The sequence below is a fragment of the Thamnophis elegans genome, chromosome 5 (assembly GCF_009769535.1).
Source record: "Thamnophis elegans isolate rThaEle1 chromosome 5, rThaEle1.pri, whole genome shotgun sequence".
Classification (NCBI taxonomy): Eukaryota; Metazoa; Chordata; class Lepidosauria; order Squamata; family Colubridae; genus Thamnophis; species Thamnophis elegans.
This window is the reverse complement of record NC_045545.1, coordinates 40,512,502-40,536,582: the sequence shown is the minus strand read 5'-3', so window position 1 is coordinate 40,536,582 and position 24,081 is coordinate 40,512,502. Positions and strand designations below refer to the sequence as shown.

The following is a 24,081-nucleotide window of genomic DNA, read 5'->3' as shown; positions in this document are numbered from 1 at the left end:
TGATCATCTAAATTCCTCACATGACACGTTGCCAGACAAACTCAAGAAGCTCAGGAGACTGGGATTTCTCCAGGTTGACCACACACTTGGCTCTGGCTGTTAGCTGGCCACTCATAGCCAGCCTTCCACAAAATGGTTAAAATAATCTTGCTCAGGTTAGCTTTTGAATTTTAATGCTGTTATCGAGTTTTTCATCTGGGATTTATCCAGTGGCCTGAGTTTGATAATACAGATATTTTTCTGTTAGACTGTTCATAGGAATTGGCTATAAACTGGATCTTGCAAGATGTGCTGTATAAAATTGAATACACTGCAAACAATAAACAATAAATGTCTGTTGTTAGCCTCTCTAAATAGGCAAAAGAATTCCAGAAGCCTGAAAACTAGTTGGAAGCACAGAACACCAAATCTGTCTACCACTCAGATATTTGTTTTGTCAGTTTCTCTGTATCAAAATACTGGTGTAAAATAACTTTTCTTATTGTGAAGAGGATACAGCATATTGTTGCATGTCAGTGCTTAAATTACTGCTCTAAAGAAATTTGTGTGGTTAGCTGCCTTACTCCAAGTTCCAGAGTCAACTGGTTCCCACAAGACACTGTTTGGGACACAAAAAAGCATTTCTCCCTGCTTTTATTAAAAATGTGTTTATTATAATCAAACTGCTGCATTTGGGGAAATATGGTGTGCGTGATTGATAGAACACATGTGCAAAATAAATAGTTGGCATAAATACATAAATAAAGTTCTTTTTTGATGTTCACCCATGTAGGCCCCATAGCTGAACAGTCTGTCAGGTTCAAAACTTCAAGTGGGTAGCTTCTTTTTAAGCTGTTCAAGTCTGTACCAATTTGTGAGATACCCTGGACTGAAAAGCAGCCAAGAAATTGGAGCAAACAGGTCACAGTTTCAGCAAAAAGGAGTCCCATTTGCTTAATTAGTGTAACAGTTATATTACCCAACATGTCCCTTCATAGCTTCAAGTGCTTCGCAATAACACTAAAAGCCTGAATTAATCCAGATTTTAAGGCCGAACATTCAACTCTCGCCACTAACTAGTCCTTCCAAATTTGGAGGAGTTCTTCTTTACCAATTCCAGAGGACAGGCAATTCGCACTCTAGCCAACTAGAGTGGCTCATGCATTATTGTTTAGAACTATATTACAGCTGGCACAAGAAGCTGTTTATCTGCTTTCATAGTAGAGAAGTCGGCCATGCCACAACTACTTCCTTGCATAAGCCTTTTCTTCTCTAGATAGCCACACCCAATTCACAGCTTTGGTCCATGAGTCAGAGCCAAGTGAAGCTTGGGTAGTAATGCAACTCCCAGTGGTGCAATGCCAGTTTCCTGAGCAGACGATGGTAGTGTTGCAAGGACTTGAGACAACACATAAGCCACCAATTTCTATATTTTACTCCTCTATCAGGCTCTGGTACACCACTTTCCATACCAAATATCTGCTATCAGGCATTAGACCAAAAGCCTAGAAACCATCATAAAAAAATATTTGTATTTTCCTTACCCTGTACTGTTCCCTGTATATAGTGTATGGAGCGTAATTTCTCCTTCCTTTCTATCCAGTGACACCATGTGCATAACCAATTGTGCAACAATTGCACAGACATAAAACTTAAGGCATCTATCCCTACACCATTAGTCTGTGAACCGAAGCATTCACATCAAGCCATTTTTTTTAAAAAAACAAGAAACACAATGATGGAAAGGGATCCAGAAGTGGATGAATCCTGAGGAGTGGCTTGGAGCTACATGTGTGCAGATTTGAAGTTTTCCTTTCTAGAAAATTAGACATCGAAATGCTTTCAACTGTGGATGCCTAGAGTTTGCCATCCTTTATGCTATTAACATATCCATCCTTGGAGTAATGGGATGTTCTGGTGAGATTACTCCACTTGCAGCCTTAAGCATCTGCTCGCTGTAGCAGTAGTTTGAGAATATACTTGAGCCGACGTTGAAGTTCTGGGGAACAGCCCAGTTCTGCAATGCTGCTCATCTTATAAGTATAGGAATTCCTATCACGGTTTATGTAGGTAAGGAGGCAGGAGTGGTCAGGTTTGCTGAAGATCACCTTGGTATGATCGTTGTAAAAGTTCACCTATAAAAAAGACAGCACAATTCCTTTCTTAATACTCATCACTGATGGCTATTTAAGGGTCTAGCACAGGGCTGTCAAACTCACAGCCTGTGGGCTGGATGCGTCACATGCTGGCCAGCCCATGTTTAGGGAAGGGGGGAAAAGTTGCGATACATCATGTGACGCCGCACGTTTAACACCCCTGGTCCGGCATTTATTTTTTAATTCTCCACTTTTATATTGCATGCATCCAGATTAAGCACAAATAACTCTTCTTCAATTATAGTGCTGTAAGCAATGTTTCATAACTTTAGCAGAAATAAGCCTAAAATTTTAGATCTGCTTTTTGATGGATTACCTTTTATATTTTAGAGGTGGATTAAGCATATAAGCATTTTGCTTGACTTACTATATTTCACTTCCTGCTGAAAATTGGCAGGAAATTGAACAGCTACTATTTAGTGGCTTGCTACTAAATTCTGGCTGTATGATCTTTGTGGTTATGGAGACTGTAAAGAATATGTGTGCCACACCCCTGGTTGGCACATTTGCTAGGACACTATGAGACTTTGGCTGTACTTTTCTTCCTCTGTTCCCTTCAGTTAAAACACTGGAAGGAAGCAAAATGCAGAAGTTGAACTGAAGGACTAGAAACCAGATATACAGAAATGGGCTTACAGATATCCAATATATGTTACATTACTATAACAAGCATATATGCACTTATATTGTGCTTTTTCTCCAAGTATAATAAGGTAGCAAATATGAGTTTATTGTTTATTCTACTCTGAAAGCAATAATATAGGATTCCCTCCTCATAGGCAACCCCTTTCCATTGCACAACCTTATATTTTCATGAGGAAGAAGGAGTATTAGGTATGTTCGCCACCTTGCATTATTTATAGAAATAGTAAAGGCAAGAAATAAATAAAAACCTTCAGAAGATAAGCTACCTTTGGCATAGCATCTTCCTGTTAATAAAAATAGTTCTTATATCAGTTAACATGAAGTAGCCTTGGAAGTGTTTGGCATGAGGTCTGTCTAGAATTCTATTAAGTAGACAAGTCACAGGTCATAAATACTTTTACATAAGAGACTTGTTGCATTACACACCTGTAAAGTTCCATTGCTGAAGAGCATCAGTAAAGCCTGATTAGTCTTCACCCACTGTAGGAGCAGCAGAGGCATCTGTCCAGCCTCTTCTATGCTGGGCAAATCTCCACCCTTTGAAAGAGGACAGAAAAGTTAGAAAAACGGACAAAAGAACAATCAATTCCTAACATTCCTCCTCAATTTATTCTCAGCATTCCCACCCACATGAGAATAAGTTAATTCCTCAGCTTCTACTGCAAAACAATAGCTCAGGTACATCAGTACCAGAAACCATATTTAAGAAAAGATAAATTAGCAAAAATTCACTGCATTCTGCAGAATTTTAGCTGCAGCTTCATTACGCATGTGGAATAGGCATAGCCAGAAGGATAAGGCATAGCATCTGAGTACAGATCAGACAATGGGACCGGCTGATCAAAGAGAAAGGGAGAGAGGGAGGATTTAACTATTCTCTTTGAAAGTATGAAAGATGCATATCAACTTCTAGATGAATTTGTCGGCAATTCCTTCTGCATTCAGAAACCATCACAGCAAAAACATAATCATACATGACATCTCACCTTCATGAGATGCTCCTCCATGTATGAAGCAAAGTACTGCAGAATCCCCATCTGTTCCTGGAGCTGTTCGGGAATGGCAGAAGTCGGGAAGGTGAAGCGTTTGCTATTTGTCAGGTTGTAATGCACTTTTCTAAAAGGCAAGAGAATGTCATTAGCTATAGTAGCCAGAAGCACTTTGGAGCTATTATGATGTACAAAGTATTTACATATGGTAGAATGAAATGGAGAGGTGTAAACTTATTTTGATTTGATTTTTTTTTTTGGCCATTCAACAATTTAGCATTGGTAACACCAACAATCCTGCCGTAGGACATGGGAGTGGAAGTGCACAGCTCCTAAAGACGGTTTCTAATATAGTGATAAATATTAAAATGTGTTTTAAAAACACATATCAGGTCTTCTACAGCAGGGGTCCCCAACCCCCGGTTCGTGGATCGTATGCCAGCAACTGGACTGCGCAAACAAGCGAAACCCCATCTGTGGGATGCAAAATCACACTCTCTCTGATCCATGGAAAAACCTTTCTACATGGAGCCAGGCCCTGGTGTCCAAAAGGTTGGGGCCACTGTTCTAGAGCAGGGCTGTCAAACTCGCAGCCCGCAGGTCAGATGTGTCACGTGCTGGCCACGTCCACGCCCGGTTTAGCGAAAGGGAGGAAAAAGTCATGACTTTTCATGACGCGAGTTTGACACCTCTGTTCTAGAGCATCCCAAGGGGGAAAAAGGCAAGCACAAATTGTTGAACTACTTTTAAGCAGAAAATGTCACTTTTCCTTTCCCTCCTTGCTCATGCCTTCAGTCATCCATTTATTGCCTGTTCAACCCAGTGATTATCATTCGGCCAATAAGGATAAGCAATAGGTCCTCCGCTATAGTGCAGAGCTGATCCAAGTGCTTTACCAGACTCAATTATATCCATATCCCTTCCTCAGATCCTCAATGAACCAATTTCTTCCACTTACTTCCAGTCAGCCGAAAGAGACATGTGAGTTCCATCATTGTAGAGGACACCAATGCTGTGGTTGGAGAGCTGGTAACCAAATCCATACTTGTTGGAATAATCCACCCACTTGCTCACCCAAACAAAATGTTCATGGCAAGCTAGGGAAGCAGGGTTCGTCTCAGCTGGACAATGAACAAAGATACTTATTAATTTAGGAGAAATTGTTCATATTAGATCAAACAATCCTCTTTAAAGAACTGTATCAAAGACAGAAAGTATAGAAAGGAGCAAACTAAGATGGCTCCTCTTCCTCTTTCCCAACATCTGCCTCTAAATATGGAGGACGACTATGTGAAGCAAGAATTATTCCTTATTTATGAAGAACCACTCTCTTCCAATTCATGACCAAGTGCGAAAAGCCATTTGCACATTCAGCCAGGAAAGCTCATATACAGGCCTCTATATGATTTAGCTTTCTTTACAATGTTCAAATCCTTTGTAAAGAGTGTTTTAGCTCACATGGAAGCCTTTGCATGCAAACAAAGGCTTCCTTAAGGGCACTTCCAGCTGACACAAATATAACTGGAAAAACAGGCTTCATCCTAGCTGCTTACATGGTCAATTTTAATCTTGAATAGGATTACAATTTTCCAGCGTCCTAAGTCATAGTGAAAGACTCAAAGGCAAAGATAATTGCCCAGTATCTCTCCCACTACAAATGGAGGAGGTCGATATGATTAAAATATGCTGTTGTCCATTCTCCCTTCTAGTGAACATACCATCAACACTTAGACATTAATATTAAAAAGGACTGGGAGAAGGGAAAGTGTTCGGAGGCCACAATATAGAGCTTTCTACCTCCTGTACTTTATCCTGTTTATTGTTATTATATTATATTAACTTTCAGGAGAGAAGCTCTTTCTACATGGTCCACCAGCCCATTCCAGATTTCTGAATACCCTTTACTTACCTGATGGCATAATAGAAAGACAGTTCTTCAGGAGCCCAACAGCAGATTCAAAAAGAGCTGATGCTGTGACACAGTCTTCAAATACTAGACAAAAGAAAAATAATGACACAAGATTATTCCAGCTTCTATGGAGCAAGCTTAAGGAGATTCTTGTTTGCAAAGCTAACAATTTGAATAGATATATGTTAGGGAAATTCCTTTTTATTAGATGATGATGTAAAACTGCAATCTCTGGTTCACCAAAGTTGCAAAATTGATTGAGCTTCTTAAAGCTGTACTAGTCCCTTTTGCTGTTCCCTGCCATACCATAGCAGAAGACCATCTGGCCAAGGTGGCCCCCACTCTGCTGTTGTTTAGAAGACCCATGGAGACCCAGGGCCTTTGGCAAAGGAGAACAAGACCCCCTCACTTTGAGCCATATGGCCTGTCACATTTGCCATATTGTATCTTTCTTTTTCCTGTTTCAGTAGTTTTATTCTAATCTGATTGCTGTAGTCCACCCAGAGTCCTTGAAGTCAGGCCACATACAAGTTTAATAAATTGTTGGCAGAAAGTCAGCCAAATGCTAAGACTGAATTTGGCGTTTTTATACACCTATTGAGTCCTTCCCAAATACCTGGAGTAGGCAGATGCTGTTTGATGGTGTTAAAAGATTTCATCTTTAAGATGTTCCAAAGCTGCCTTTTACAATTGACTGATGGTGATTTTGTCAATGACAATGGTGTTCAGATGGCACTCTAGATGTTTTGGAATGGTACCAATAGCAACAGGTGCCTTGGGTACAATCTTTGCTTTCCCTTGGTACAATCATTCCACAACTATTTGTAGGACTTTGTATTTAATGGATATTTTTCTCCATTTCTTTCTCCTCTATTCTGCTGTCTTCAGGTATTGTCATGTCTATTGCCAAACTTTTTAAAAATCTTTCTTCATAGTTGCTATGTCTGGGGTGCTGTATGGCAGTGTTGGTCAGTTTAAATTTTAAAGTCCCAGAGCAATTAAGCTTCTTTGTTTTCTATTATTTTGTCTATTTTGTGGTCCTACCAGTTCTTACTTGCAGGTAAAACAGTATTTCTTCCAGATATTCCAATGCACCATTGTTGGTACTTTGTCATGCCACTGATCATGATCAGTCTGTGCAATTTTCTTTAGCGGCTAACTAGGTGGTCCACTTCAGCCCCTTTGCAGAAGTGGCCTTTGCTGTCTGTGGCTACCTTTCTCAAGACTGGTTTTGTATGCATTTTGTATGCTCTTAAGACTTAATCTTATGCAGCCAGAATTAGCCCCTCAGTCTATTTCTTCAACTTTCCTGCCCTTAGCTATTGCCTGGTCTTGTTGTTACCAGCTTGCCTATTTTTTTTATTTCTGTACTGGCCATGTAACACTTTGCCTCGTCATGTCTCTTTTCTATCTTTCACTTGATCTTTTCTTGTAGGTCAGTTTGGTTTCTCCAATATTTAGTAAGCCTTCATCATGAAATAGCTTCAGTGCATCTTCTTCCTTGTATTTCAGATATTCTTCCAATGATCTTTTTTCTTCTTCAAATGTCAGGTATACTTGCAACATTCCATACCTACTTATGTTCCTTGGTAAATATTATCTTTTATCTAAGAAAGGCCAGGAATAAGTTTTGGTTCTGCTATTGGACTGATAGCTATCTTGAATTTCCAATGTTATGAGGTCATCTGTTCAAATTACAATCCTGCTCTCAAGTATTTGCAAGTCTACTGCTTGTCTATGGAGATTCTCAGTCATCGAAGTCAAAGTTGTCCCAAAGGTGCTTTTTCAAGAGGAACTGGACTTTGTTTTTCTTTGAAGAAGTTTCGCTTCTCATCCAAGAAGCTTCTTGAGTGCTACTGCTCTTAGTAAACTCCTTCTTATTGGATTTAAACCACTTAACCAACTTTGTATACGTTTAAAAATAGCCACTTCTGGGTAAATGTATTCTGAACATCACCATATCCTACCGGAGATAATGGTAATTCTCACCTTCACAGCTGCTAGCTGTTGTCCCACGAATGGATCTGGAGATGGACTTCTGTGAACCCTCTTCAGCTAGGGTCTCTGTAGGGCTAGAGCTAGGAGTCTGACCATTCACAGGAGTGACCTTAAAAAAAAAAGGAGTCATTTTAGTCTATATCCTTGTATCCATCCGATCTTTTATTTCTCATTAATTTCAGTGTATACAATTAATCTTTCTTTCTTCCCCTTCTGAAAGGGCCATGTGATCAATGAAGTTCTTAAAGTTAACTTACTTCATTTCCGTCCACAGTTTTGTGATTTATTTGCCTACAGATAGAAGTCTTTACAAGGCCAGATACCAGCTTAGAGATGTCATCTTTCTCTTCAGAAGAAGCCTTCTTAACTGTAGGGGGGGAAATTCAGAACAGTTATATAACAGGCAATTCTATGAGTGACAAAATGAGTTCAAGAAGGATAATATCTATAGGAGATTACATTCATCTTGACCACAATTCTATCCAAAAGGTTAGTTTATGCTAATATTTTTAACTTTCTAGGCATACATAGGAATGATATAGTTGATAATATAGCCAAATGTACAGCTCCCTTGTCCATTATTTATATTTCAAATATTATATAGTAAATTGTTAAGAATAACTTGCCTGTTGCCAATTCTGATACTTTCAAAATTTCCCAGGCATGCAAAGGCAACACCCAAACCAATTAAAATTAAATATTCTCTGGTGCTTGGTCTAAGCTGTGCAACCAAAAGAGCACAAACTAACTGGATAGGATAGGCATGCTATAATCCAATACGGTTTTAGGATTTTAGGAAATATGTCATACACTAAATCACATTGCAAAACTCACCTCTGGACTTTCTTTTTCTAAAGAGTGTCTTTGTGACCTTTACCAAAAGGCTCTTAGCAGGGTTGGGGGGGCTCAGTTCGGGCGCCATCATGCAGCTGCTGGGTGGGAGCTTATCAGGTGTGTATGCCTAGAAAGTTAAAAATATTAGCATAAACTAACCGTCAGAGCAGAAAGCATTCATTATATTACATTTCTCCTTTTTCGGAACTCTCTTATGCAGGTTTGAGATTGGGCCATTTTCATGTTCCACAGTCATGGGTTTTAAAATTCTGCAGAAGGTTCTGATTTAAGGGGCAAGAATGAGGTTGTTCAGAAATCAAAAGCCAGAGTAAAGAGCAGAATCATGTGAGCATAAGCGTTAATTAGAAGCAGGATGTAATTATCTAAATTACAATCCAGGCAAGATTCCAGGAGTTCACACCCTTAGTAATAGGGGCAGGGATGCTCTTGCGTTGCAAGGGCCCCAATGATAGCTTCACCTGAAAACCTTGCTTCTAGAAGGGCAGTATCCAAGCAAAGTACAGAGATACAACTACCAGTGGATTGTATTTTGCAACAGCCCAGTTTGTGGTCCTGGCATTACTGCGCCAAAGTTAAAATAGTGCACTTTTGAAAGGACTTGCCTTCGTGAAAAACTTGTGGTCCAAGATTTCTTCCAAGGTGAAGCGTTCCTCTGGATTGCGTTTCAAGATGCCCGTGAGAAGGTTTTTGGCCGAGACAGAAAGGAAAGGAGGAAGCGTATATACAACATATTTGATGCAACGATAGGTCTCCTTGAGATCTGAAGTCTCAAAAGGCGGGTTTCCACATAGTAAAGTGTACCTAAGATGTGGGAGGGAGAGAAAGAAGAGGGCAGATGATGAATGCTAAGGAGGTTGAAGGATACCACTTTTCTGCAGTCAGCACTGGCAGGCTCTCTATTAGCACTTGACTCAGCAGCAACCATGGAGGAAGTTGATGTTAGACAACACCCAGCTTTAAGTTTTCTCTGTAATCAAGCTCATGAGACATTGCTATTCCTCCAAGTGCCTGCAGACCGGAGGCACATCCGGCTGGCAGATGACAGGGCTCCTCCATGTGATCAGAGCTAAGAATCTCTTAGGAACTAAACTTTTCTGGAATGAAACTGAGTTGAAGAAGAGCAAGGAGTTCTTCCCTTAAGTGCCTTCCCAGTGAAGATCCCTCTCCCCTTTCTCAGCATTTAGAAGTACATTTTCCATACATGCTGTGTAAACAGGAAACTGTGGGTAACCAAAGCAAAGCAATCTAAAGGCTCAGAGTATTTTTCAAGATGCTCCGGAAAACTGCTGAATACCACCTGAGACTTAAACAGTCACCCTTTGTGTTGCAGAGAAGTCACTTTTTTCCATTTGTTTTGAAGAAATTAAAAAAGCAGGTCATTAAAAGTTTAACGACAGCACTAATGTTTTGACTTTTAAAGCAGTGTTATATCAATTTATGCTTAAAAACACATGAATCACACATATTTTAAATTCCGCGATCTAGATAATCTAGACTGTCTAGATTATCTAGACAGTCTAGATAATCACTCGATCTTTTTCTAGAGGCTAATTTTTATAGACTACAAGAACAATGAAACTAGACTGTCATGGAGACCTGGTATCAACAAGGGATCAACAAGGGAAAGTAGATGCCTTTTGTCATCAACTCCTTTTAATGCCCTCAAGGAAACATTTTTGGAGCACCACTTATCTGAAATAGCATATAGACCAATTGATCAGGAGGTTGGACTAGAAGACCCTATTATTCTATTATGTTTCATCAGAACACTGTATGTTATAGACATACGGAAGAAGCCCCAAAGATGCTTTTTCAAGAGGCAACTGGACTTTCTGATTTTTCTTTGAAGATGTTTCGCTTCTCATTCAAGAAGCTTCTTCAGCTCTTCTACGGAAGGAATATTAAGATTTGCAGAAATCAAGAGAGAACTAAAACAGGCCTCATGAAAGTCACTGCCTCCATGAAGTCCATTTTTACTTGGGCTTATATGGTACTCAAGGAAGTGACTGATTTATATATCCCATTGCCAGCTGTTTATCAAAGCTTGGGGAAGGTTCATATAATGCTATTTTGTGATTACTTTGCAGTTTCCCCATAATACTCTGCTGAAACTGAATTTAGGAGCTGGAATTTGCCCTTTTGCTATCCATTTTACTAGAATTCCTATTCAGGTTCTTGATCCAGTCTAACCTTTGGCCTAACTTCAGTACTTTTAAATGACAAAACTGAAGCAGACTTTTAAATGGCGCTATAATATACATGTGCATGCACCTATTCATGCTTACTATTTTACTTTATGTACCCATATAAAAAAGCAGATCTTTACAAAAGCCACACTGCAGAAGCAAAATCAATTGTAAAATTTAAGGTCTAGACTTACATGACACAGCCCAAAGACCATACATCTGATTCTGGCCCATGTCCTTGTCGCACTAACACTTCTGGAGCAAGGTAATTTGGAGTACCACAGATAGTCCTAGAGGACAAAAGAACACAATATGAGACAATGAACTGAGCCTAACATTTCTGCAACTCTCTTTCATGCCTTCTATTCATTTTGACAAAATACTTATTATGCCAAGGGACAACTTTTCCCAACCTAGTATCCTTCATGTGGTCAGGTCAGGATAGCTAGAATTTTCAGCTAATACTCATGGGTGTACATTTAGGAGATAAAGGAGAGGCAAAGATCCTGCTGCTGCCACCACACAGCAGGTCTGGTAAATGGTTCCACCACAAATCCGCGGTAGACTAAAGCGCGCTCGACGAAAGCGCGTACGTGACGTCATCACAGCGCAATGAAAACGGCACGCTGTGAGCAGTAAATTTAAAATTAACGCGAAAACCTTACCCTAACTCCCCCAAACCTAACCCTAAACCTAACCCTAAGCCTAACCCTTAACCTAACCCTAAACCTAACCCTTAACCTAACGCTAAACCTAACGCTAACCCTTAACCTAACCCTAACCCTAACGCTTAACGTAACCCTAAACCTAACCCTAACCCTTAACCTAACCCTAACCCTAACCCTTACCTTTATGTGAATCGGCTTGCTTTAATTTTATTTTAATTTTAATTTAATTTATTTTTAATTTTATTTGTCGCGCTGCTGATGATGTCACGTACGCGCTTTGATCGGGCGCGCTTTAGTGGACCGCGGTTTTGACGGGTCACGCTGGTAAATAGGAGTGAAGTGTTTCCCTCCCCCTCCACAAAAATCCCACCAAAATAGCCTCTCAAATTAGCCAGCTATTTGTTAAACATAAGTTGTCAAAACTGGGAAGAAGCACAGTTCCAGTAAATCAAAAATGAGTCTTTAAGGAAATATATATTTAAAACCAAACTATTTTTTATTTTGAAGTTTCACTACTGCTAGGGTTTTTTAAAGCTATAATATAACCTGTTCCATTCATTTTTAGAAGAAATTAAACTTTTCATCAAGGGTGCCAGAAAACCAAACACGACTTGCCATTTTTATTTTGTCATTTCTTTTATTCTGCAGCTGGGCTTCAGAAATCTTCCTTCTTCCAGCCACTTCATAAATCATATGAACACATTGCCTTGTTCTATGAACAGGACATGGAAGAAGCTTAACACAACTTCCCAATGAGGAAGTATGAGGCTTCTGCATCTAACAACCTGTCCTGGTAAGACTGACACTGCTTTCCCACTAATACTCATTTCTGATCAGTACGATTGCCAACACCAACTGTCAACATTTGCACGAAGTGTAACACAATGTAAGTTTACCCATTGTTTCCCTCTATGGAGCAAACCACAAGGTCTCAGCCTTAGACATTACCACATTGTTTCTTCGGTGACCAAGTTCCAGGCTGATGCAAAGGAGTCTATTTCAAGTCCCTTGGCCCCTGTTGCACTCAGATTCTTCCCCTCCCCCACCCCCAAACACAGCTGCAAAGAATGAAGCACCAGGACAATAAAGCTCTGTAAAAAAAGAGCCTTCACCCTTACTTAGAATAAAGACTGCATTAGAGATTGCAGCACAAGAACATGGTCCCAGAGAAACACAGCAGAGACTGGCAACATGGGCCTGCAAACCCTAATGTTTGCACTGGTCCACTCCTTCTAATTTTTCTAATCCATCATAGACTCTTTTGAAAAAATGGAATTTAGAACTTCCACTAAAAATCTCCTGATTTTCAGGTTTATGGTGGGTAGAGAAGGGTTAGGCAACTGGGAGATATTAAGCAATACAGCAAAGGCCCGGAGAATTTGCTGATGCCTGGCATAAAAATGTTGAACCACTTACTTTTTTCTCTGGTCTGCAGGCTCCTGGCGAGCAGCCAAACCAAAGTCACCAACTTTCAGTTCCATACTTTCATTGATGAAAAAGTTACCTGTGGCAGACATATTGGTTATTTGCTTAGTTTTTATTACCTATTTCCTGCCTTTCTATACCTCAATTTGACATTACAAAAATATTCTCCGAGTTTGCAACTCCCTGGCCTCTAGGCCAAGATGTTACTAATCCTATATACAATAAGTGCCATGTAAATAAAAAAAAAGTTTAAAATGAGTACATTTTAGCATTTAGAATCCCAGTTTTTGTTTTTGTTTTTTTAAAGAGAAGATCTTAGCATGCAAATATAGAGAGATTATACTGTGTCTCCTTAAGGCAATCTCATTCTCAAAACAAGTACTGTAGTTCATAAATTAGATATATATTTTTGGCACAATTTATTTTACTCATGAGTAAGAGAACAGCTGTAGTGTACATACCCAACTTGAGGTCTCTGTGTAAAATGCCCTTAAGGTGGAGGTACTTCAAAGCAGAGATTATTTGTTTGAGGTAATACCGAACCTCTGGCTCCAGGAGGGTATGGCGGGACTTCCAGATATGTGCCAAAGACTGGAACAAGACATAATTAATTATAAAGAGGCTACAAGCAGATTGCTATTTGGCGCACTGTTCATAACTCAAGTTCAAATACCCATTCCTCTGTGAAATTCAGGAGTAAATAAGAGCCACTTATTAATCTAATCTGCTCCACAATTCTTCAATTTGATAAGATGGAAAACTTTAAGCCATACTGGTGGTTGGTGGCAGGAAAAGAACTGTAATACATGGGACATAGAGATGAGTTACCCAGGAACCTCATGATAGTAAAGGGTTTAGAAAGGTCTTCTCCTCAATCCTTTACATATCAGGCAAGGACAAACTTGTGTACAATAAATTTTGTTCTACTATAACATCTTATCCACCATATTGGTATGCTAGCTAGGGATGATAGGTACTGAATGCATTAATGTCTCGGTGTCCATATGTTGCTCTTCCAAATTCTAATATTTTCCCAATCAAACTCAGTCTAAAGTGTTCTAATTCAAGTATGTTTCCATTTGACCCTTAACTCTCTTCCACATTCCCATCTAATCTTCTTAATGAAGTTATGGTGTATCTACAAGTTTTTATAACTTTTTTTCTCAGACTTCAAATAAAATCCGTGTAATACTTCCATGTCCACTTTCCAAAATTCAAGATACTCAAGTGACACGACATTTTATCTTGTACAGTGTACAGGGTACAGTGAAATATGGTAAAATCTATATGAACTGCACAAATGAAAATTGATATTAAAGATTAAGAAGGTTCGCCAAAGACATTTTCAAATCTTAATAGCCATTTCTAGCAAAGGTCATTCTTCTCTTAAGTAATGGCATGAATTCTGATGTAACATCTACAAATACTATTTCAGCAAGTAATCCTTGCCGGACAGTTTAATACCCACTCTGATGCACCCCACAGCAACTGAAGCTATTAAGATGCCAAAAGTTGACATTGTTTATATGAAATTAAAGTGCAAATAAAGAACAAGTAACTAAAATAGAACAAGTGCTACTTGTGGTAGTCCTAATGTCTATACTGAAAATACTTCTATGACAGATTCTTACAAAGAACATTTTTATCACTCTAAGAATACTTTCAAAACAGAATTGAATTTAAGAAGACAAGCAGGAAGCATCAAAGTGGCAAGTTGCAATTCACACCTTCAGTATTGGTTAGAAGCTAGAAGTGAACATCTTTACTAACAACATAGTGAACGAAGTTTAACAAAAATGGATCTTGCAAGATGATAGCACCAAATCATTGTTCCAGAGAGGACATAGCTTATGAACTATATTATCCATAGGAGAATACACAATGCTATAAAATATTTTTGTTCCAACTGGTCATGTGATAGCAGCCTTAGTTTCATTGCCCAGCAGAGAACTTCCTAAAGCTTTGATGAAACAGTGATGGTGAGAGACTATTAATGCATCAAAAGAACATACATAATTGTATAAGGAGAAGACTATAATATAGTAAAACATGCTTCAGGGAACACATGGGGCTTCAGAGACAGAATGTAACTCAGTACTCACTTTCCTACTACAATGCTCAAGGAAAATATAAATGTTGTCTGCATCTTCAAAATGATGTGAGAACTTCACGATATGTTTGTGATGCAAATCTCGGTGTAGTTCAATTTCATTGATGATCTGAAAGAGTCATCAGAAGGGATATAGTTCAGAACCAACATCTAGCACAAATTGATCATTTATTCTCAGACTGCTCAGGCCTCAATCACATACCTTCTCACGTTGGTGTGGTTTAGCCACTCTGCTGTGAGGGATAACTTTCACGGCATATGTTGCGTTGCTTGAGAGGTCAATTGCTTCATAGCATCTTGCAAATCCCCCCTGCCAATTAAAAAGCAGAAATTACCTATGTATGCTTCAGGAACTTCCCATTTTCCCATGATGCACAAGTAAAATTATTGGAAGACACTTATTCAAGACACCTACATTATTCTGAATATAATATTCTGAACATACAACTGTAGTCAAGGTTCTTGGCCATTCTTTTTTTTTTTTACTTCCTGCCGCACCATCTCTCTTGCCTTATGCCGAAATAAGCCAATGGGCCATTGTTAGAGAGAGAGAGATGGAAAGACAAAGGAATGTAGAAAGCATCTACAGGTCTGGTCTCCAGGTAAAAGCTTCAGAGAGGAATAACAATCAGGAATATTCTTTGTCAAATACATTAATGTCCATAATAGCCTATTTATAATGTAGCAGGTTTTCTCAGACCTTCTGCTTTTTGTGGCAACACTGAGCAATAATAAACAGACCTAAAACTTCAAGATAAATATCTTGTCAAGAGCACAGCACAAATGGTACGGGTACATAATTGCATAAATAGGATGAGGTCACCTAGAAATATCTGGGCCCTGTTTAATGTCAAACTTTGTGTTAGAAAGATGAAAATGTGTCCAAAACTTTTGCCCATATTTGTCTCATTGTACCTCTGACTCAAATGCATAGCAGACTTAAATCAGTTAGATATAAGGACAGTTCAAGAGTCATATTCTGGTTTATGATCATTCAAATTTTAACCACAGAACTATTATTTATAAACAGCAAATATAATGGTTAAGAAACCTAGAAACTGAATCCTATGATAAATAGCTAGAATAATTTGGATTACTTTACTTGGAAAACATAATCTTCCTTACATACTGCATCCAAAAAAGAAATTTAATTTTTAGAAAGTTACTGGTGGCAGCTTGCTGACAGTAAAATAGTATGTTTCAGAAGATAATATGCTTCTTGGAAGGCATTCAACAGAAGTGGATGGCTAGAGATACTTTTGATGCAAATTCTCACACCGAGGCCTAAATTTTCAAGCTCTTGTTTCAAATGTTAAAACAACATGTTTGATGTGCTGACTACACAATCAAATATTTCATTGCTTCTAATGTTGGTCAGGAACATGCAGGTACAAATTTGATAAATTTCATCCAACAATTTGAAATATACTAACTATTCTTTCTTTGTTATGTACGTTTTAGGATACAGTTTTTCCTACAGCTTTGGAGCTTATATTCACGCCTTTGGGTATCACTTTACTCACTGGTAGGCTTTTTTTCAACAGAGAATGGCTAAGCCCTGTTCATATGACACCCAAAACAAAATTACTCTCCCGACAAGTTTTTCAAGCAGCATATACAAGCTTGGCTATACCATACTCCTTTGTTTGAAAAAGCTTCACACCTAAACATTTTGGCCAAGACAAACCAGTTTCTCTGCACCAGAGAATCCTGGCTTGGATATTGTCTTTATAGAAGCAATTTAGGCTAGTATCATCAAAAACAGTTCCCAATTGATAGCAATAAGAAAACAAGTATTTCCACACAGCCACATTCAATGCAAAAGATTGTTTTTCTTGATATTAAACAAAAACATCACCATAACTAATGCACAGACACATTGCTTTGTATGATGTAGAGCAAACACAATCAAAATTGCACCTCTTCTAACAAAGTATGATCTTTGAAACACGATCAGTTTTCCTGGCAGAGATTTCCAGCATAAAAGCTGCTGTTTTCTCCAACCATTCAGAAAGCTAGTTATGTATATTGCTCAACAAGTATACCAATTTTGTATGATCAAAAAATAAAATATATTTTAATCAAAATATTCTTGCTCTTATATTTTGAAAAATCCTCTGTATCCAATAATATATAACTCAGCAGCATGTACTTAAATAATAGCCTTATGGCATTTTAAATATAACAAATGCCTTTTTATAAGCGCCTGTGGATCAGTGTGTGCTTCATGAGATTTATGGACTATTGTCACAAAACACATTCTGATTTGTTAGGATGAAAATACAGAAATTGCCATTATCAAAATGGTGGGAAAATGTGACATAGATCTATTTGTACTGATCACTCATTCCTATGAAATCCATTTCTAGGTACATACTTTAAAATTTTAATAAATGCATGCTTCCATGAGTTATGCCAAGAACTTTATAGTGCAAGACCAGATTAAGAAAATATACAAAAAACTCTTTGCTTAATCTTGGAATTCATCTTTAGTTCTATTTTCACATGGTCATATTGCTTCTTTATTGCTTCATGAACATTAAAAGACAGCTATCTGTTTCTAAAGAAAACACTTGAGAAACCTCAAAATACTAGAAGAACAAAGAGTGAGTTCAGAGATTTATTTAAAAGAAAAACATGGCTTGGTGAAGAATGTCATAGTCACATTATGAGTATAGAATTCCACAGCCTCCACCAGCAAGCACCGCAGCCTTGTTCAATGTGATGCTGTTAAATGCATTGAAAATTACTTCCCAGCCATCTGAGTTTTCAGTCATACTAGGTATAAATCACAAGGCTTAAAGTCCAATGCAACTGGAGAATAAACATACTGGACTGCCTTCAGATTCAAGCTATTCCTATTGAGTTACTTGATGTACTTGTCTGAGCATGAAAGAGTCATGTGAGGATACAGTCCTCTAAATGCCTTTGGCATTTATGCCCCACCTTTTCTCTGGGATGCTCTGGATAGCTTATAAGGAGATAACCCTCAGAAGTCTGAGGATTAGGCTAAGCTCATAATAATTCAAAAAAACTTCATATAAGTACAATTCAGATCAAGGCCACCCAGTCCCAAGTCCAATTTCTGTGGTAGCTTTTTTTTTTACTAGAACTCATAAACCATTAAGTTGGGGAGATGATTAGCATATAATTTTTTTAAATAAATGAATAAAAATTGGAGGCCTAATAGGTGAAACAAATATTTATCTGAAGAATTCAAAACCCAGAAATTTTAGATCTCAAAGCTAAACCGAGTTTTCAGTCTTCATAACCCAGAAATCTATTGGCACCCAGCCACCTTCTAAATACTCTGTATTAAATCAATATTTGTTTTGCTAGTTTTATTCTATTGTGATCACTTATATTTCTGTTGCTTGCTTAACCATGGTCTATTTAAGCCACAGTTGGTTAATTAACACAACCCTAAACCATAAGTCATGTAAACTACTAGAAGTTGGCCAATGGGTCGCCAACTGCCTAGTTTCTGCTAATCCCTACAGTCAGGAGAGAGAAATTCTCTGCCAAGATCAGTCTTCACAAATCCACAAGAAAAATAGTTCTATTAACATTTGTTTGCTCACAATTAAATCCAATTTTCTAGCATCAACAAACAAGCCAACCACATGAATTGATTCGCATACAACCATAAGCTAGAGTTAGAATTCAGTGTCTTGTGAATAGCCTACAAATCCTTTTTCGCAGTCACCAAACTATGGAGAGACAAACTATCGCGGGTAATAATAGGAAAACCAACCCAGGCCCGGATCTCTTTAAAAGAATCCTCTTAAGAGAGAATTGGTTTCCAATAATGGGAAATCTCTGATGCTTTTAAAGGAAGGAGAAGAGGGAAAAGAACGCAGAGGCTCATGCCGGCGGCAGGGGAAAAGAACCAGATCGCATAAGATCCCTCGTCACCCAACGGGGAGAGCACGGCAGGAGTCGTGCCCAGACAGGCCTGTCTCGGATCAATCGAAATCCTGCTGGGAAGGAAGAGAAGAGCCTCAATCGGGACAAGGCAAAAACCCAGGCCAGGAGAAGAGAAGCCTTTTGTTCCCCCATCACAAAAACAATCCTCAAGTACCACGCTTATTATTACGTTCAATCATTCCCAGCATAAACCCAACTAAAGTACTCCTGAAATCCATTCTCCCAATCGGGAACGCGGCTCATTCAGCCCCTTTCCGCGCTTAGAACAGAAGCCAGCTCGCCTCATCCCTCGAACACGGACTGCAGAGCGGCCGCGGAATCGCGATCGAAACCCCCTCCAGCGAAACCTTTCCTACCCGTGGAAAATCCACCGCACGTACCTTGCCTAGCAGGCGGCCTTTGGTATAGGATCTGCCCGTGACTGGGTCACTAATAATTCGGGTGGGTACTTCGGCCGGTCTAGAGGTCTCCATACGGGTGGATTTAGGCGTCTCGATCGCGGGGAACGGAGGTTTGTAGAGATCCGAGGCCATAACCTGGTCATTGAAAGGATGAGAAGGGGGGAAACAAACGGGCTCCATGATAGCACGGCTTCTTCACTCCCTCCGAGGAGGAGGGGGGGGAAGGAGGGGGCGTCCCGGCGCCTTCTTCCGAGCGCTCGCAAAGGCACGTGCCGCGCCGGCAAAGGAAGTTTCATCTATTCTTTCTGCGCCTACAGTCAGGGAATCCCGGTACTTTTATCAATGAGTGAGCCTGACGTCATCGAATAGGAAACCCCACCCGCCAAACTAGAGGGCGGGAATTAGCCCTTAAAGAACCCGCCGCCTCTCTTTAAAACAAAAGAGAGATGAGAAATATTCCATCCGTTCTCTGGAAGAGCAAAAAAAAAAAGGGGGGGGAGGGGAATCGGAAAGCTGCATCAACGGAAACTAGAGATAAATTTTTTGAAGTGGTGCTTACAGTTGCCGGGAAACGTAGATTAACCTCTGGGGTTTCTGCTCAAATATCTAGATATGAGTGCAAAATGAAGACCAGGATTGTGGAGCAATAAAGACTTCAATAAAGGAGAATATTTGTAGCTCAGGGTTGAAATGAGGGGTCCTTGGTGCTCTCTTGAGTTTTCTTTCAGATGTTTTATTACCCTATATAGATACATCATCAGTGCTAGTCTAATAAAGATTTCGTTTTCCATCTCTAGAGACAGTTTGGAGTTTTGCTCTCCAGAAATTGTAAGTTGTAATAGCTACTTGTTTTTTCCTCTAGGATGCCTGTTTAATGCTGGAAAAACAGCTCCATCTTCGGGATCTGAAGGACAGACATGGTAGACCTTGTGGTACAATTCTAAATACTACATATCCAAGATTGCTGCTGATTTGATTCTGCAGGTTGCAAAAACTTTAACATAATCAAGCACATGTATTTAATTAAACCTGTCATGTGGACACAGTGGATTCACACATCACCCTGAGCTTCATAATATAGTTTGTTTGATTTTAACTTTGTGTATTCCATAAACTCAGCTATTGTGGCTGGCAAACAAGAGGAGGAGTTTGAATAAATGCTGTGACTTAATTGTGGTTTATTCAAATAAGCATGGTTAAAGAATGGTTTAACACTTGTGAACCTGATCCCAATTAATGATGTTCACATGATACATTTAGCTATGATTAGTTTTAGTGTACTAGGACATCTGGCTAGATATATGCAATACATTGAATTATAAACTATTCATAATGGCTGGATTATACTACAATATGGCTAAAACCTACCAGGCTAGGTTAAAATAGGTGTGGCAAGTCAATGATTCAATGACTCATAGGACCCTAGGGCTGGGTAACCTTGAGCCATTCACTACTTCTAGCCTAATCATCTGAGGCTAGTTTTTAAAACCAGAAGACAATAATTGTATTGGATACATATTAGAATCATTGTGTAATTATTAGGGTAGATGTCATGTAACTTAAAAGAGCATGATATTGAATGTGCAACTGATGTGCAACTATTTCCAGATAAGCACTTATATTGGAATCTGAATTGCTCACTCATACTTTACAGGGCCCTTATGATGGCATTTATTTGTAATCCACTATATTTCCACAGTTCTATTTTTATCTGATTCACTCAGCAGAAAAGGCATGATTTTCTGGAAGCACAGAATACCAGCCCCATCCCAATGCATTATACTTATAATTATGGGTTTGCTATAAGGAGTAAAAGTATAAAAAAACCATCAGCATAAAACTTTCAATGAAATATAGCAGTATCATTTTATTACCATTTTAAATCCTGTTACTAGGAATTATGTATGTGTGAAATGCAGTTTTCCTTAAAATTATATCTCTATATGCTTGTGTTTGTTTATGTGCATCGGCAAAAGCGCCTTCTGAGAGCTACTGCCATTTTAACTGTTTTGAAATTCACTACTTATTAAAAAATATAGCCACAATATTTTAATACAATCGAAATAATTAACTTTTAAAAGTAACAAAACCAGTGACAGATGCAAAAAAATTAAATGTGTTTGAGCAGTGGTGGATTCAACTGGCCAATAAATTGGTACCAATTTCAAAATACACATCTGAAAAACTCCGAAAGCTAGCATAAGGATTGTAGTAAGGCCGAAATAGATGTTTTGTTTCAAAAGTGTAGTAGCTCCTAGCTGAGTGAAAATCCACAGAAATTCTGCTTATAAGAAGCAAACAACTATGATGTACATACTAGCATTGAGTCCAAGGAAGCTGGGTAGTTCAGAAATGTGAAAAACAAATAAATTGAAAAATATCAGCAGGGAAGAAAATATGCCATGAGATTAGAATTGTAGCCCTGTTTAAAAAAGTAATAGTCATAATCATCAACCTAGTTTTACTACTAGGAAATATCTTCTATTGGCTACATATTTCTTTGTATTATTGTTTCCATGTATATCCCATTTCTTTCCCCTCTTTTTTTCTTTTTGCAGATGGAAGCAGAATAAAAAAGTGATTCAGTTACTGTGCAATTTGAGGTGTGGTACTGAAGCTTGCCAAATTATTTGCCAACTAAATAAGAAAATCCCACAAATACTACTATCCTTCCCTATCAATAATTAACATTTGCTGCTCCACTATTAATTCAATGATTAGCTGCTCAAGGTAATTGTCTTATTGGCATAGAATACTTAATTATGATTAATGTAACTATGGTTTAACAATTGACCCAACTTTTTAAATTCACACCATACAATGAATTGCAGACAAACTTTGTGGGCTGTATTTGGACAACACGGTTGGTTAGTTTGAAGCCCAGACAATTCAACCTGATTGCATCACCCATTTTACTGAGTGAACTGTAACCCCAGCATGTTGTTTGAACCCAAAATGCAGGCATTATATACAAGGTTGTTAATTCCTTTGGGATTCACACATCGTTGGAGTAGAAGTACAAAAGAAGTAGTAGTATTAGATTAGCCCTCCCTTCTGACCTCTGTCATAGAGATGAGTTGTTCCACAAGAAAGGGGCCATTCCAGTCACTCCATCCACTGTCATTTGGACAATTTCTCTTCTGAATGTTGGGGTTATGGGTTGGGGGATGGAAATTGGGCAGAGAGAGTAAGCCTGACTTTCTTTTAGTGGCATGAACTCCAAGCCCAATGAACCTTCCTGAGGGCTTTAGTGAGTCATGCAAATACAACCATTCTACCTCAGGGTATGGCTGATGAACCACCCTACCCCTCTTTCATCACCATAGCAACACTATGAAGTAGGTTAAGACTGTGGGACTAAAGCTAATTATGTGATATATACTTCTCTTGCTTTACATTTCATGGGTTTTCAAATTTATTTTAAATTTAAACTTTAGACAAGGCAAGTCACCACAGTAGGTAGGTAGGTAGGTAAACTGCTGGCCCATGATCAGATCCTGATTGAGGAAACCCCAGGTCCCTCCCAACGTTGGGGGATTAGCTCTTATAAAAATTACAGCTGTAAAAACATCATCTGGCTATCGCAGAGCTTGCTTCCCTCATGGTCACATGACTGCATGTTGGGCACCTGGCAACAGGTCACCTTTATGACCAGTTATGGCATTTTGCAGTCATGTGACTGTGATTCAATTTATTTTTTTTTGCAGTTTCCAGCATTTTTCTGGTAAAAAAAATTCATTTGAACGGATTTGTACTTATAACAGCTGCTTTCACTTAATTGTCACATTCACTTAACATCTATTGCAAAATGGATCATAAAATCATTTCAGGGGGCACCTTCACTTACAATTGTAATGACTTACAACTGGATTTATGGTTCCAATTGTGATTGTAAGTGAACAGCTACCTGAAAAATAAGAATTTTTAAGAATAAGAAAAATAAGAATAAGAATACTTTTTTGCCTCATGGTCAGATTACATTTTTGTTTGTAAAGGTATAAATCAAGCAATTGGAGATGAATGGAAAATAGATTTTTTTTGTCTAAGATCTCACCAGAGTTTACTATGAGCATGATTTAGAATTTTAATAAGGATTTCTAAGTTCATCTATTGAAAAAAAACCTATAGTTGATCATTGTTTCCTTTAACTGTAACTATCTCAAGGGTAACAGAGAATGGAAGAATTCCAGGCTGGTTTTTAGTAGGTGAGTAAGTTTGTAGTTGTGTCACTTCTGCATTTTTTCCAACTGGTTCTTGTATCACTGAAGCACGAAACTAACACAAATTGCTATAGCAACAGTAGAGTGGAACTGAGATAAAGAGAAGTGAGTGGTTCCTATTGTAAGAGAAAGTTTTTAAAGCCACAGCAACTCCTAAATAAATAATCTTTACAAAATTTGCAAGTGAAATACTGCCAAAGTGATACATACCTGTGTGAAAAATATAGCATTTTAGGTATAATAGTAGATTTTTTAAAAACCCTAAGAATTAAAATAATGTGAATTATAGGGACTGTCTGAAACAGATATTCACTAGATTCAGAGTAGTATGTTACACTTCATTCCGTTCCTAGAAGATGCTCCCACAGAAGATATTCTTTGTACCAATTAAACATTTTAATATGTTATTTCCAAACCACTTTTGATTCTTTTATGGTATCTGGATGCCTAAATCAAGACTGACCATGATTTATTAAATAAATCACAGTGGATAGGTTCATAAAGCATTCTAAGATGGCCCTCCACATTAAGATTTAATATAATGTATGAACCTAGCCGCTCTATTTTCATAATGATTTTATATGCAATTTTATAAGTTAGCTTACTTCACCAT

General features: G+C 38.4%; 1 protein-coding gene across 1 annotated transcript; it reads right to left on the bottom strand.

Annotated features, from left to right (window-relative positions):
• Window positions 1-637: 637 nt before the first annotated feature.
• PLK3 (polo like kinase 3) lies at window positions 638-19,539 on the bottom strand. Its single transcript, XM_032218926.1, has 15 exons — window positions 19,228-19,539; window positions 15,123-15,230; window positions 14,913-15,029; window positions 13,272-13,401; window positions 12,802-12,889; window positions 10,912-11,007; window positions 9,134-9,332; window positions 8,511-8,637; window positions 7,934-8,043; window positions 7,668-7,785; window positions 5,679-5,762; window positions 4,728-4,890; window positions 3,767-3,896; window positions 3,207-3,317; window positions 638-2,114 (listed from the first exon to the last, which is right to left on the bottom strand). The coding sequence occupies exons 1-15, from the start codon at window positions 19,426-19,428 to the stop codon at window positions 1,920-1,922; spliced, it is 1,977 nt and encodes a 658-aa protein (XP_032074817.1). The 5' UTR covers window positions 19,429-19,539; the 3' UTR covers window positions 638-1,919.
• Between the last annotated feature and the right edge of the window lie 4,542 nt (window positions 19,540-24,081).

Bases quoted from the DNA above. Each gene is read 5' to 3' on its own strand.
- PLK3 (XM_032218926.1), bottom strand. From the start codon at position 19,428: ATGGAGCCCGTTTGTTTCCCCCCTTCTCATCCTTTCAATGACCAGGTT. The intron at 13,402-14,912 runs GTGAGTACTGAG...GTCTTGTTCCAG, and splicing joins TTGAGCATTGTAGTAGGAAA to TCTTTGGCACATATCTGGAA. The intron at 3,318-3,766 runs GTGAGATGTCAT...CCTCTTTCAAAG, and splicing joins TGGAGGAGCATCTCATGAAG to GGTGGAGATTTGCCCAGCAT.